General features: G+C 36.4%; 1 protein-coding gene and 1 long non-coding RNA gene across 2 annotated transcripts; both read right to left on the reverse strand.

Moving 5' to 3' along the window:
• Positions 1-1,079: 1,079 nt before the first annotated feature.
• LOC135199223 (uncharacterized) lies at positions 1,080-1,955 on the reverse strand. Its single transcript, XR_010310982.1, has 2 exons — positions 1,922-1,955; positions 1,080-1,837 (listed from the first exon to the last, which is right to left on the reverse strand). It is a non-coding gene; the product is annotated as an uncharacterized LOC135199223 (long non-coding RNA).
• Positions 1,956-2,383: 428 nt separating this feature from the next.
• Positions 2,384-4,658, reverse strand: LOC135199520 (carbohydrate sulfotransferase 5-like). Its single transcript, XM_064227641.1, has 2 exons — positions 4,066-4,658; positions 2,384-3,592 (listed from the first exon to the last, which is right to left on the reverse strand). The coding sequence occupies exons 1-2, from the start codon at positions 4,166-4,168 to the stop codon at positions 2,673-2,675; spliced, it is 1,023 nt and encodes a 340-aa protein (XP_064083711.1). The 5' UTR covers positions 4,169-4,658; the 3' UTR covers positions 2,384-2,672.
• Between the last annotated feature and the right edge of the window lie 11,015 nt (positions 4,659-15,673).

Below are 15,673 nucleotides of genomic sequence, written 5' to 3' on the forward strand. Positions count from 1 at the left end.
AAGATGAAAAAGAATAAGAGAAGGAGGAGAATCTGGAGAAATAACATTCTCGAGGTAAAAGAGTAAAAGAGAGACGAGCCACCACAACAAAGGAGAAAACTCTCTGATGTTATCGGTTAAGTCAGTCGACGATTATCCATTAAGCTCCGTTTTCTTTACGCATTTGAGAACATTGAGGCTCTCTCTCTCTCTATCTCTCTCTCTCTCCGTTGATAAGGAATCAGACTGCCTTTGCCAACGGCTTTTAGCATCCAGCTATGAATAGGAATTCTCCTACATTCAGGCGCCATTTTTTCCGACGCAGGAAAGAACATTGAGAAGGTCTCTCTCTCTCTCCAAATTGACTCCATAGATATAAAACAATGATCAATTTCTCCAAATTGCCTCCATATATACATAAAAACAATATAACTTCGGACGCCAAAAATAGATTTATAGGCCTACATTTTGTAGGATTGTCAGCAGTCAAGACTGTTCACTGAGGTTAAATTTAGGACCAAGGAGGTTGCAAGGCCTTCTGTCAGTTCTTCATCATAACTTGGCTGTCCAACTTCTTGAACCTTTTCTTGCTCAAAAGCCAATCTTATTGGGATGCTAGACCCATGATAGCTTTTGGTCTATTGGTTATACTATTGTTCAGTGATGGTTAGGCTTTTGGTCAGTGACGTGTGTGCATATATATATATATATATATATATATATATATATATATATATATATATATATATATATATATATATATATATATATGTGTGTGTGTGTGTGTGTGTGTGTGTGTGTATGTATGTATATATACATTCGAAATTTTAAATATTTACGTTGGTTCGACTGAATACATTAGACTTATCATAATCCAGGTGCTTTTCTTCATAAGAACTTTTTTAACAATAAAAAACTAGTGCAAAATTGGTATTAAAAATTCTATTTTGATAGTCTTTCTTGCTGGCTTAGTCTACTTTCATCAAAAGCAATTCTTAAATAGCCAAAGATTCTGCCGTTCCTACGACGCCTGGGTTTACCTAGAAACTCAATATATTACCAAAATACAAAACCTACAAAAAGGTTAATGATAAGACTCATGGATAACAGGATTATATTGTGAATTAAATATATACGTCATTACACAATCATGCCAAGTACTCAGCTTATGATCTACAGAGGAAAAATGTAGTTTAAGCATTATAAATAAATATTATCAGGAATATTTTCGATTATAATAACTGTTTTATTCAAATCACAAACTGTAGAAACTTTACACTTATTTAAGTCGAGTATAAATACAACTTGACGATATGTCTACAGATACAGGAATTAACAGGGACACAAAAACTACAGCTACAGTTTTAAGGAGGAAACAGCTGTAGACTCACATCCCTGACTCTGCAGTTTCAATGAGAAAACAGGTGTAGACTCACATCCCTGAATTTCTACGGTTTTATGGAGTAAATAGCTGTAGACATATCCCTGACTCTGCGGTTTTTAGGAGCAAACAGCTGTAGACTCACATCATTGACTTTCTGTGGTTTTAAGGAGCAAACAGCTGTAGACTCACATCCCTGACTCTGCAGTTTCAATGAGCAAACAGCTGTAGACTCATATCCCTGACTTTCTGTGGTTTAAGGAGCAAACAGCTGTAGACTCATATCCCTGACTTTCTGTGGTTTAAGGAGCAAAAAGCTGTAGACTCATATCCCTGACTTTCTGTGGTTTAAGGAGCAAACAGCTGTAGACTCATATCCCTGACTTTCTGTGGTTTAAGGAGCAAACAGCTGTAGACTCATATCCCTGACTTTCTGTGGTTTAAGGAGCAAACAGCTGTAGACTCACATCCCTGACTCTGCAGTTTCAATGAGCAAACGCGTAGACTAATATCCAGACTTCTGTGGTTTAAGGAGCAAACAGCTGTAGATCATATCCCGACTTCTGTGGTTTAAGGAGCAAAAAGCTGGAGACTCCATATCCCTGACTTTCTGTGGTTTAAGGAGCAAAAAGCTGTAGGAATATCCCTGACTTTCTGTGGTTTTTAAGGAGCAAACAGCTGTAGACTCATATCCCTGACTTTCTGTGGTTTAAGGAGCAAATAGCTGTAGATTCATATCCCTGACTCTGCAGTTTCAATGAGCAAACAGCTGTAGACTCATATCCCTGACTTCCGTGGTTTAAGGAGCAAAGCTGAGACTCATATCCCTGGACTTTCTGTTGGTTTTAAGGATGCAAACACAGCTGTAGACTCATTCCTTACTTTCTGTGTTTTAAGGAGCAAACAGCTGTAGACTCACATCCCTGACTATGCATTTTCAATGAGCAAAACAGCTGTAGAACTCATATCCCTGACTTTCTGTGTTTTAAGGAGCAAACAGCGTAGGGACTCATATCACCCTGAATTTCTGTGGTTTAAGGAGCAAATAGCTGTAGATTCATATCCCTGACTCTGCAGTTTCAATGAGCAAACAGCTGTAGACTCATATCCCTGACTTTCTGTGGTTTTAAGGAGCAAACAGCTGTAGACTCATATCCCTGACTTTCTGTGGTTTTAAGGAGCAAACAGCTGTAGACTCATATCCCTGACTTTCTGTGGTTTTAAGGAGCAAACAGCTGTAGACTCACATCCCTGACTCTGCAGTTTCAATGAGCAAACAGCTGTAGACTCATATCCCTGACTTTCTGTGGTTTTAAGGAGCAAACAGCTGTAGGCTCACATTCCTGACTCTCTCTAAGGACCCGAAAACCGTGTGTTGGAGCCGTTGGATAGGCCTAAGGCAAGTTGGCTCCCCTTCCACGCTTTTGAGAAGCCCTTCGCTTATCCTCCAGCGCCAGGCGAAGTACGCCCTCTCGCTGACCTTGTAAGTGCTCAGGGGGTCACTGTCCTTCATCACCTTCGTGTGATCGTCGATGTACGCCTTCACAGAGGGCGGCACGAACGGCCGAACGTCGAATATGAAGCCTAGGATCTTGGAGACTTCCTCCAACGGGTGCAAACACAGCCTCTCGTAGGAGACCCGGTGGACTTTCGAAGGGTAGCGGTCGGAGAAGACTTCGTAGGTATCCAGGTCCTGCTCGAGCCCTTTGCAACGCTCTGCGGGGTCCTTGTTCCATCCTGCGAAATGGACGATGGACTCCATGGCTCCTCTAGGGTCCCGGGTGAGATGGATCAGCTTGAAGTTGACCTCGGGATCGAGCATGACCTTCGAGAAGGAGTGCATCCGCGCCCTCACGACTTTGACGAACCTGACAGGGCTTTTGGAACACGTCTCCCGAAGGACCAGGTTCCCGATGCACTGCTCCTTCTCGCGCCCTTCGAGGTCGTTGCAACGGGACGCCTCTGGGTTGAAGTACCTCAGGAACCTATGCTTAGACCTAAGCCAGGCTTCGAATTCTCCTGTGTAGTTGCACTTCAAGACGTCCAACAGGAATTCCTCGACGCAGGCGTCGTCCTTAATGCACGGTCCGCGTTCCAAGGGCCACAGGGGCTCGAAGAAGAGGACCGAGCCCTCCAGGGAGGCGAGCATCTCCGCTAGGAAGGTGGAGCCGCTGCGTGGGATCGAACTCAGTATCAGCACGTAGATTGGGAACGTCGGGCGGGAAGGAGCATCTGAAATCCGATGAATGTATGTAATTCTCTCTCTCTCTCTCTCTCTCTCTCTCTCTCTCTCTCTCTCTCTCTCTCTCTCTCTCTCTCTCTCTCTCTCGGAAATTTGGTATTCGTGAGATAAGATAAAGCTGGGTTTTTACCAGCTGTTTTGATTAATTATCTATGAAAAAAATACGAGAGAAATTCAGCATGATTGTTGTATTGTTAAACAACGACTTAAATTTATCAGCTTTGAGAGAGAGAGAGAGAGAGAGAGAGAGAGAGAGAGAGAGAGAGAGAAGGAAAATTTGAATCCAGAGGTAAAGGGAAAATAGAAATGTAAACAGAATCTAGCTAATAAATAAATAAATAAAGACATCAGTCTTGCGCCATTTCAAAACCTCCCAAGATGGCGTCGACTGATGAGTCGGAATCCTCAAACAAAATCTTCATTAACTGCTGTATTTTGATTGATTTAAGAAGCTTCAACTTACCCCATGTTCCCAATGACCTCCTGGACACCGTGACGAACAAAAACACGGACAAGGCGGCCGCCATCGTCATGCACAAGGACTTTTTGCAAAAGATTTTCCTCATGAGGAAGGCTAAGACTTGCGAGAAGAAAATCAAGAAGAAGAAGACGGTGAAATGTAAACAAAACCGTTCTGCTAAGTAAGCAGATTCTTTTGAAAATTGCACCACCTTTCAAAAATTTGTATTTTTCTTCTTTATTCTTCAATATTCTCCTCCACGACGCCTGTTAATCCACTAGGTGTTAGATGCAGCCTTGAAATGACGATAATTTTAAAGATTTCAATGTGGGAATAGATTAACTTTGAAGAACAAATCGTTCGGCGCACTGAGCAGTTTCTTTTAGAAGTTGTACCCCCTTTCAAAAATTCGTGAATTTCTCCCTCTCGACGCTAGTTAAACCATCCTGCTAATCAATTTTGTCACTGGGTGCTAGATGTGATCTTGAAAAATGATAATTTTCAATTTTTCAAATAGAAACTGACTTAGAAATAGGATGGATTTAAAAGAAATAAAATTGAGCACTGGTCGTCTAAAACTCCGGTGAATTCTGAGTTGACGGACGTGAGATCTGTTTATTTAATTTCTCTAAATTAACCAGATAACTCTGTATACAGATAAGATAAGATGAGTGATACGAGATGAAACAAAAGCAAGATGTTCTTTTTTTAATAGATTTCTCGAGAAAAAAAAAAACATCGCAGCAGTTTGAATAGAGATGGTGAACTGTCGCAAATACATAGTTAAAACGGATACAGGAAATTAATCGTATGCATGTAACACACACACACACACACACACACACACACACACACACACACACACACACACATATATATATATATATATATATATATATATATATATATATATATATATATATATATCATCAATAAGACACCAAACAGCACGTGACAGATATGTACGTAAATAACCACATGAAAGGTGAAAAATGAAAGACCAGTTCAATCGACAAGTGCTTTATTTGTACGCATGAATGATTTTAACCATTATATAGACTGGAAAAAAATTCATCTGAGCCAATTTTTTGTAACCATATTATGAAAAGAAACATAACTGAATCTGCCTTTATTAAGCATTTTAACAATCAACTTATGAATCCGAGTTCAGGTCTTTTTAAATTAGATAATTACCTTGTTTATAAAATTGTAGGGAAATATAATATCACCTTTTAGTATCAGCTTGTTATACTAACTGCAGTTTCAGTTCTTAAGCACTTTTAAAGTATTCTTACTTGTTTGGTAGTGACAATTTGTAATGATGGTTTGCTTGTTAATGGCTTTGATCTTTGTTCTGTGAATTTTTCTTGTTTATGTTTCTATTTATTTATTTTACTTTGTACCCCCGAAAAAAGTGTACGCAATACACAAGAGCGCTTGGTACCTGGTATTTAATTATTCAACTTTCATGTGGCTATTTACGTGTGTATGTGTGTGTTTATATATATATATATATATATATATATATATATATATATATATATATATATATATATATATAAACATATACATACACACACACGATCAAATTCTATTCATACCCCAAACAGCTACATTGATTAACAAATGTAATTACAAAGACGATAAGCCATAAGGGCAGTTACATCAATTACGTCAGATGTAATTCTCGGGGATTACAAGAAGGCAATTACAATGACATAAACTCAATTAAGTATTCGGACAAGTGCAATTAATACGAACGTGCGTTGAGAGCTAAGGAATGGGTGATGAAAATAATAATAATAATAATAATATTTACGATAACTCATACGAGTCAAAAATCGGAAAATATTATTATCATTGTTTAGGCCTGGTCATTTCCTGACGTTAGTTAGGCCCAGTCATATCAATTTACGTCAATGAAAATGAGTGTTCTGCAAAAATGAGTTCTTCGCCTCCAAATGGTGGTTGTCTGAATTCTTCCCTCCAAAGATACAGCCTCTAACAATTGTTGAAGTGGATTAAACTGTCGTCACCTCCAAATGGTGGTTTTCTGAAGCCCTCTCTCCAAAAATACAGCCTCTAACAATTGTTGGAGTGGATTAAACTGTTCCAAAAACTTATTCTTCGCCTCCAAAAGATATTTCCCAAGAAAACCTTCTCCAACAATTGATGGAATAGGCTAAAGTAACTCCCCCTCTCTCAGAAAACCTCAAACTTTGCTTACGAAATCTTAAGCCTGCAAGAAGTGTTAATATAAAATCATATTCTTCCAAATTTAAAATAAAATACTAAAAATGATGGAAGTTAACTTGAATATTAGTACTTTGAAGTGACGCCTCTTCAGAGTAAGTAGTACAAACCTTAAACATATATATTAAGTAATAGAGGTATATTCAAAGGAGGACAATGAAAATAAAGAAAAATTAAGACAATCATCCGCGCCAGAACAATGGTGATAAGAAAAATAGAAAAATATAAACAAAAAACTCTCCATAAGAAAACTCGTCAAGAGGTCACTTTGAGGAATCCCAAGTCAAAATAAACATGAGCTGAGGTCGCCTTGCAAAATGTAAACAAAAATATTTACCAAATTAAACACCGACCCGAGATCAAGTTATCAAGGTGACAAGAAAGTGTAAGAAGCAAAAACACGAAAGGTGGGAGATTTTGTGTGTGTGTGTGTGTGTGTGTAGAAGGAGGGTAGGGGGAGAGAGAGAATGGGGGTTAGGGGGCTTATCTGAGAGACGCAGGAGACGAAAAAATCCAGGGCTGTAGGTTAAGAGGACAGCAGCGCCTTCCAGACCCTTCCAGGCTCTTCCAGGGCAACCCCACAGCTAGCTATTGGCCCTGCCCTTTCTCTCTCTCTCTCTCTCTCTCCTCTCTCTCTCTCTCTCTCTCTCTCTCTCATCTCCTCACTAACAGACAAGTATTACCTGCATTGTCATAATAATAAAGCAGACAGAGAGAGAGATGTTACTATAGACGATGCAAATAATAATAACAATAAAATCAGATACAAAAATATAAAAGAAGTTTTAAAAATAACAAAGAAAAACTGTCCAAAATTGTTGAAAAATTATATCAAACAGAACATATAATAATATGTTACCAAAACAGGTAAATGAATTAGATTGCAACGTGAATGAAAACAAGATTAAATGAATATCATTATAATAAACAATGACTTGTCAGGGACTTAATTACCATTAGTCATCAATTAGATGTTAATTGTGTCTTGTCCTGATGCGTTATGTTAATGAGATTGTTTAATTGAATGGTACGTTTTATTAGTCATAATCATAGTCATTATTATTATTATTGTTGACACAACAAAAAAATCCTGTAATAAAACAACAATTACCAAAGATAATCATAAAAAAAATCTTCACAAAAAAGAAAGAGACAATAATTGTTCTCCTGATTATGAAAATCACTGATAACTGAGAGGTAAAACATCTCATTTCACAAAGAATGACTTCCATCAAATCCGCTGTCATCCAGGGTCACGTGACCACCTCCTTAAATCCCTAATTAAGAGGACCGGGTAACCCGCCAATTGGCGGTTGATGGCATCACCCGATTACGTCACGGGTTCCTTCAGGTATGGACGCTATCGCCCTCAGAGATGTGATTCTGTAATTAAGTTCGATTAGTTTTCGCCTGGTGTCAGTCTCCTGTTTTTGTGTGTATGCGCGTATGTGTGTGTGTTGTTTTTTGTTTTGCTTTTTTATTGTTTATTTGTTTTTGTTTGTTGGTGTTTTTGCTTATTTATTTATTTGTATTTATTTAATGAATCAGTTGTATTATTCATTTTTATAATTATAGTTATAACATATATATATATATATATATATATATATATATATATATATATATATATATATATATATAGACAGAGAGAGAGAGAGAGAGAGAGAGAGAGAGAGAGAGAGATATGCAGGTAGTATTAAAATTTGGGAGGAAATCCAGCAGATATGCGTTGTGCGTAAGAGACAAGAAGGTACAGAGGGACAGAGAAATACCAGCTCGGGAAAAATCCCCAGTATAACGCTGGAATGCACCTATCTCAACCCAGCATCTCTCTCTCTCTCTTTCTCTCTCTCTCTCTCTCGAGAGCGAGAGAGAGAGAGAGAGAGAGAGCTCAAATTCGGAGATTTCTACACGAAATTCTCAGGATTTCTGAGGCGTTTGCAATAGGATCCTACTTCGTCTTTTCTCTGTCGGGAATTCCTGACGAAGGACTCTCTCTCTTTCTCTCTCTCTCTCTCTCTCTCTCTCTCTCTCTATATATATATATATATATATATATATATATATATATATACATTTATATATATATATATATATATATATATATATGTATGTACATATATATAATTATATATATACATATATGCTATATATGCATACAGAGAGAGAGAGAGAGAGAGAGAGTAGAGAGAGAGAGAAAGGCAATCTTGTGACATAACAGGATTGAGAAATCCTAACGACTTTAAAAAAATCTCTGTTAACAAAATATTTAAGAGTAAAAATACTTTGACAAAAATTTAATATTTTAAGATAAGAAAAAATTTGATATAAAAGGAAATAATCGTGTACATGTAAATACTATATATATATATATATATATATATATATACTATATATACATATATATATTAATCTACCTTCGAGCAACAATGTGTGTATGAAGAGAGAGAGAGAGAGAGAAATCTTGTGAAATAACAAGATGGATTAACTCTACGGTTATTCCACACATATTTTTGTGCAACCCTCAAATTCATTATAGTTTTCCACGTCAATCTACTTATACGACTTACTAAAAGAATTATTCTCTCTCGCTCTCTCTCTCTCTCTCTCTCTCCTCTCTTTCTCTCTTCACACACACATTGTTGCTCGAAGGTAGATTAATATATATGTATATATATATATATAATATATATATATATATATAATATATATATATATATATATATTGTGACGAAGTGCCAAAGAGTATCTAGGTCTGGGCACCATGTATACTTGTTAACCCAAAGTGCCAAGCATCTGGTTACTACACTCACCATTTGTACTTGTTAGAGCAAGAGTCTCTTTTATTCCTGGGCCTGGGACACCTTTCGTACTTGTGGCACAGTTTAATCAAGCACTTGGTTATTGATTACCTCACTACAGCCAGACACCTGACCCTTCATCACAAATACCAAACGACTGAATACTGTAAAGGTAACAGTGATCCCTTATCTAAGTTCATTAAAATAGATGTGACGTAATCTTAATTAAAGGACATCACTACTTCAACAATTTTAATCTAAGTATTTCCCTGATTCTGAAAACAGCACAAATGCCACTCTATATTTCTACCTAAACAAAATAAAATATAATTCATACTGGTAGGAAATGGAACTCTCACAAAAATTTTAAATACAGAAATTTATTTCTAAATTCAAAATTTATAAGTGAAATTCACAATCTCAGGAAAATTGTTGTTACTTGAAAACAAAAGTTTACTTAAGTCTTGAATTAATTATCAAACAAGATTAAATAAAAGTTTATCAAGAAAATTAATTAATTCAAATTATAAAGCAATAATTAAATTTGAAATGAAATTTAATTAACTGCAAATTAATTCACAAGTGTTAGATTAAAACAATAATATGTAATTAAAATTTATTCAAACTAATTAAAAAAATGAAGAGAATGCAAAACACAATAATATGAAACAATAAAAACATTAAAAATACAACAAACAAACATTAAGCATATAAAATGGACATGTCAAAAGAACAAAACAAAAGAAAATTTTCATGAAAAAATATTAATTTTATCCAACCACTCAAATAAAAACCGCGAAGTGCACTTCAAAATATTTGTAAATTACCTTCCAATGCAGTTGCAACTTCTCACTCTAAAAGAAAGGCCTGTTACAATCTTCAACATCTTCAACACTTTCGTGGGTACCTTCACAAAAATAATAATAATAACACTATGTAAGGAAAATCTCTCTATCACGAGAGTATATATAATGTTCTAAAGGGTGCACGATAATACAAAGTGTAAAAAGTCCGTGTATAATTTTGAAGACTTTACAGAAAGCTTTCGAACCTTTCCCTGGGTTCATCTTCAGTCCAAAAATCTGAAGATGAACCCAGGGAAAGGTTCGAAAACTTTCTGTAAAGTCTTCATAATTATACACGGACTTTTTACACTTTGTATTATTGTGGACCCTTTAGAAAATAACACTATGCTCAGATTCCACAAACAACACATATGTTACTAAGAAATTACACAGAGCTAGTAATATCGAGTGACCAATTTATACAAAAACGTGAGTTACGTTATGGTAATGAAACAGTCTCGCGAGAGAGAGAGAGAGAGAGAGAGAGAGAGAGAGAGAGAGAGAGAGAGAGAGAGAGAGAGAGAGAGAGAGAGAGAGAAAGCCACTGCCTAAAACATGCAGCTAAGTCTAAAAAAGGAATGAATGTTCTATGGTTGGATATGGCGGTCATCAAGACGGCTGAGCAATGTGTTCAAGATGTAAACAGATTATGTCATCTCAATTACGTTGTGGAATTTTCCAATTCACAATTAACTACTTATGAGTCGATAAGTCCACTTTGGCAAATTAAAAGAGGTAAGAGTTAATTTATTAGAGATATTAAATGGTTTCCTAGCAACAGAATCTTTAATTACTGCAAGTAAACATGAAACGATATCGTTGTAGGGAAGATTCTCAAAGGACCACGTTTCCGTATGTGGATGAATAGCTCCCCTGTGTTCATCACGGGACCGCTTAGGGCGATAAAAAATTACCTGGTTAAAGCATTCTTTAGTTGTGAACAACAACCTTCTCTTGAGGCTTATATACGTTCCTACTCTTTCTCTCTCTCTCTCTCTTATGTAAGCTTCAGAATGAAAGGTTACACTACTCAAACATGTTATCTTTAAATATGGGGATCTGAACACAAGTATACATTTCACAACATTATGCACCATTTCTGAGGGGGATTAATTATATATCTATATATATATATATATATATATATATATATATATATATATATATATATATATATATATATATATATGTGTGTGTGTGTGTGTGTGTGTATATATATATATATATATATATATATATATATATCCCTATAATATATATATATATATATATATATATATATATAGTATATATAATAAGTATATTATATATATATATATATTAGTATTTCTGTATACGATTATCTTAACTTTACCTTAATTTTTTCTCATCTAAAAATAAAAAAAAATTTCAGATGATTATATTTACTATTTACTAAATGTTTTTGTATCAGTTTTATTATTATTTTTTTTTAACTCAGTAGGATTCCGCAATCCTGTTATCACAAGAATTTGTCCTCTCTCTCTCTATCTATTTATATTTATATAGTAATATATATATAATTATATTATATATATATATATAATATATATATATATATATATTATATAATATATATATCATGGATATATCTAATATATATATTATTTATTAATAAAAATAAAAAAAAAATTTATATTATTTTTTTATATTTTATAAATATAGATTATTTTTTTTTTAATATAGAGAATAAAGATATATTATATATATATATATATCTATATATATTATAATACATATATATATATATATTAATATATAATATATTATATATTATATACTATAATAATATATAGCGAATACCACATGGAAAATGATAGGCAGAAATCCAAGACCTTTTGTCTTTACTAAGACATTGTCAAGGAACGAATGAAAGACGAAAGCGCTTTGTATTTCTGTCTATCATTTTCCTGTGGTATTCACTTATGTATATATATATATATATATATATATATATATATATATATATATATATATGAGAGAGAGAGAGAGAAGAGAGAGTCCTTCGTCAGGAATTCCCGACAAAGGAAAGATAAAGTAGGATCCTATTGCAACGCCCCAGAAATCCTGAGAATTTGTTGTAGAAATCTACTGCTAATTTTGTACTCTCTCTCTCTCTCTCTCTCGATGCTGGTTTGATAGGTGCATTCCAGCTTATACTGGGGATTTTTTCTCAGAGCTGGAATTTCTCTCTCTCTCTCTCTCTCTCTCTCTCTCTCTCTCTCTCTCTCTCTCTCTCTCTCTCGTAAAACTGATAAATTCTTCATTTGATATGATTTTCTACCTTATCTCTCTCTCTCTCTCTCTCTCTCTCTCTCTAAACGAATTATATACAACTGATGGTTGGGCCATACTGCTTAAAAACTCTAAGGACTTAACACACACGTTTTCGGTCCAATTTCCTCTTTCAAATTATTGTCAATTTGGGAAACTACGTATATTCGTCGATTATTTCAATTATCGTGGAAAGTTTTAATTTGACAATTACCAAAAATATTTGATGAATAGAATAAACAAAATATAATCATGTAATTAACAAATGATCTCGGTAATTGGAAAATAATTTCTTGTTTAATTATTATCATTATCTATTTATTGTCATTATTTTTTTTTGTCTATCACAGTCCTCCAATTCGACTGGGTGGTATTTATTGTGTGGGGTTCCGGGTTGCATCCTGACTCCTTAGGAGTCCATCACTCTTCTTACTATGTGTGCCGTTTCTAGTATCACGCTCTTCTGCATGAGTCAGGATGCTACTTCAGCCTCTAGTTTTTCCATATTCCTTTTCAGGGATCTTGGGATCGTGCCTAGTGTTCCTATGATTATGGGTACAATTTTCACTGGCATATCCCATATCCTTCTTATTTCTATTTTCAGGTTATTCAGTTTCCACCCCGATCACTCCCAGGAAATACAATTAACACTGAAAATTTTGGCCTTGACTGGAGGACGAGGGGTCTGAACAAAAAAAAAAAAAAAAAAAAGTAACTCAGGCATAAGGCCGATATTACTGAGGAGGGAGGAATTTACATAAAAGCTGGACTCTAGTTTTAAAAGCACTATATTTACATGAATTTACAGAGGTCCAGGAAAAAAGGGGGGACCGGTTTTCCGATCCACCGGAACACGTGGCTGGGGCAATCCAGTCACGGCGTTTAGAGATTTGCGCAACGGATTAAGATTGCAAGCTTCAAGGATTTCCAATTCCCACCACAACCAAGCACAGCGTTTGTATGCAAATAGAGGACACAGGCATAAGGCAGGGGGCACACGAGGGCGAACGTTACTCACTACTTTCTTTCAATCAAAAAGGCCACTCATGTGGGGAATGAAATGAGTGGGAAATTTACACAAAGAAAACTATTTCATGGCTTAAATTCACTAGGGGGATGTTACTAGTATCACAGGGGAGTAATTACAGAATTAAGTCCAGATGGGGTGCCGATGAGAACTACATAAGTCGCCTTGGAAAAGGAAATAAAATACAGACAAAGGTAAAAACAAACCCTGGCTGAAATGGAACTTCCCTTACAGTACCTGGATATTGAGGCTGGTAGTCTTCTCCTTGATGTCTCCCGGTACTATGGACTTTAAGAATATACTTGGACTTCCCTGAGCTCATGGGAAAGCAAGTAAAGGGGCGAGAAGGCGGCGTCTGATCGGGTGCAGGAGATTTGACCTCTCCAAGGTCTGGTGTTCTTCTGAGGACGAGCCGCTGGCTTCCCAGGCCTTTTGAAGTGTTGGCTCTGCAGGGGGTAATTCCAAAAACCAGTGGGAGAAGAGATAGCTTTTTCAAGAGAACGGAGAGAATGGATTTTTCCAAAGTGGAAGGGGCAACTTGTATATAGACATAGATACATTAAACTTGGGTAAAAGACTTTATTTTTCTTTGGTTCTGGCTTAAAATCTTGAACAAGGTCTTGATACTTATCCATTTTTTCCCTTTCTTTCTCTTCAACTCTGGTGTCCCATGGTATTGCAACATCAATGAGTGATACTTTCTTCTTGACTTTGTCAATCAACGTCACGTCTGGTCTATTTGCACGCATCACCCTATCTATTCTGATACCATAGTCCCAGAGGATCTTTGCCTGATCGTTTTTTATCACTCCTTCAGGTTGGTGCTCGTACCACTTATTACTGCAAGTGCAAGGTAGCTGGTGTTTCTTGTACAGGCTCCAGTGGAGGGCTTTTGCTACTGAATCATGGCCCTTTTTGTACTGGTTCTGTGCAAGTGCCGGACATTCGCTTGCTATGTGGTTTATGGCATCATTTTTCGTATTGCACTTTCAACATATGGGAGAGATGTTATTTCCATCTATCGTTCTTTGAACATATCTAGTTCTTAGGGCCTGATCTTGTGGCGCTGTTATGATTCCTTCAGTTTCCTTCTTGAGCTCTCCCCTCAGTAGCTATTGCCACGTGTCATCGCTGGCTAGTTCTTTAGTCTGTCTCATGTATTGTCCGTGCATTTGTTTGTTGTGCCAGTCCTCTGTTCTGCTTGTCATTCTCCTGTCTCTGTATATTTCTGGGTCTTCCTATACTTTTATCAGTCCTTCCCATGCACTCTTGAGCCACTCGTCTTCACTGGTTTTCATATATTGCCCCAGTGCTCTGTTCTCGATGTTGACGCAGTCCTCTATTCTTAGTAGTCCCCTCCCTCCTTCCTTTCGTGTTCTGATGTATAGTCTGTCGTATTTGCTCTTGGGTGTCGTATGCTTTGTGTATTGTATAGTCTGTCCGTATTTGCTCTTGGGTGTAGTGCTTTGTGTATTGTCATATGTTTTCTCGTTTTCTGGTCTATGCTGCGAAGTTCTGCCTTCGTCCATTCCACTATTCCTGCGCTGTATCTGATTACTGGCACTGCCCATGTGTTTATGGCTTTTATCATATTTCCTGCGTTGAGTTTTGACTTGAGTCTCTGCATATATTCTTTTCTGATCGAGTCCTTCATCTCTTGGTGTTTTAAATCCCTTCCTTCCATTATTCCCAGGTATTTGTATCCCGTCTCATCTATGTGTTTGATGTTGTTCCCATCTGGTAGCTTTATCCCTTCAGTCCTTGTTATTTTGCTCTTTTGTATGTTGACTAAGGCACATTTTTCTATTCCAAACTCCATCCTGATGTCCCCAGATACAATCCTTACAGTCTGGATTAGGGTATCTATTTCCTTGATGCTCTTACCATACAGTTTGATGTCGTCGATTACTATTATTATTTTTTTTTCTTTTTGCTCTATCACAGCCCTCCAATTCGACTGGGTGGTATTTATAGTGTGGGGTTCCGGGTTGCATCCTGCCTCCTTAGGAGTCCATCACTTTTCTTACTATGTGCGCCGTTTCTAGGATCACACTCTTCTGCATGAGTCCTGGAGCTACTTCAGCCTCTAGTTTTTCCAGATTCCTTTTCAAGTATCTTGGGATCATGCCTAGTGCTCCTATGATTATGGGTACGATTTCCACTGGCATATCCCATATCCTTCTTATTTCTATTTTCAGATCTTGATACTTATCCATTTTTTCCCTCTCTTTCTCTTCAACTCTGGTGTCCCATGGTATTGCGACATCAATGAATGATACTTTCTTCTTGACTTTGTCAATCAACGTCACGTCTGGTCTATTTGCACGGATCACCCTATCTGTTCTGATACCATAGTCCCAGAGGATTTTTGCTTGATCGTTTTCTATCACTCC

Source organism: Macrobrachium nipponense, chromosome 25 (genome assembly GCF_015104395.2).
Source record: "Macrobrachium nipponense isolate FS-2020 chromosome 25, ASM1510439v2, whole genome shotgun sequence".
In the NCBI taxonomy this organism is placed as follows: Eukaryota; Metazoa; Arthropoda; class Malacostraca; order Decapoda; family Palaemonidae; genus Macrobrachium; species Macrobrachium nipponense.

Excerpts from the sequence above, each read along its gene's own strand:
- LOC135199520 (XM_064227641.1), bottom strand. The coding sequence starts at position 4,168 with ATGAGGAAAATCTTTTGCAAAAAGTCCTTGTGCATGACGATGGCGGCC. Across the intron at positions 3,593-4,065 it reads GAGGTCATTGGGAACATGGG|ATGCTCCTTCCCGCCCGACG; the intron begins GTAAGTTGAAGC and ends ATCGGATTTCAG.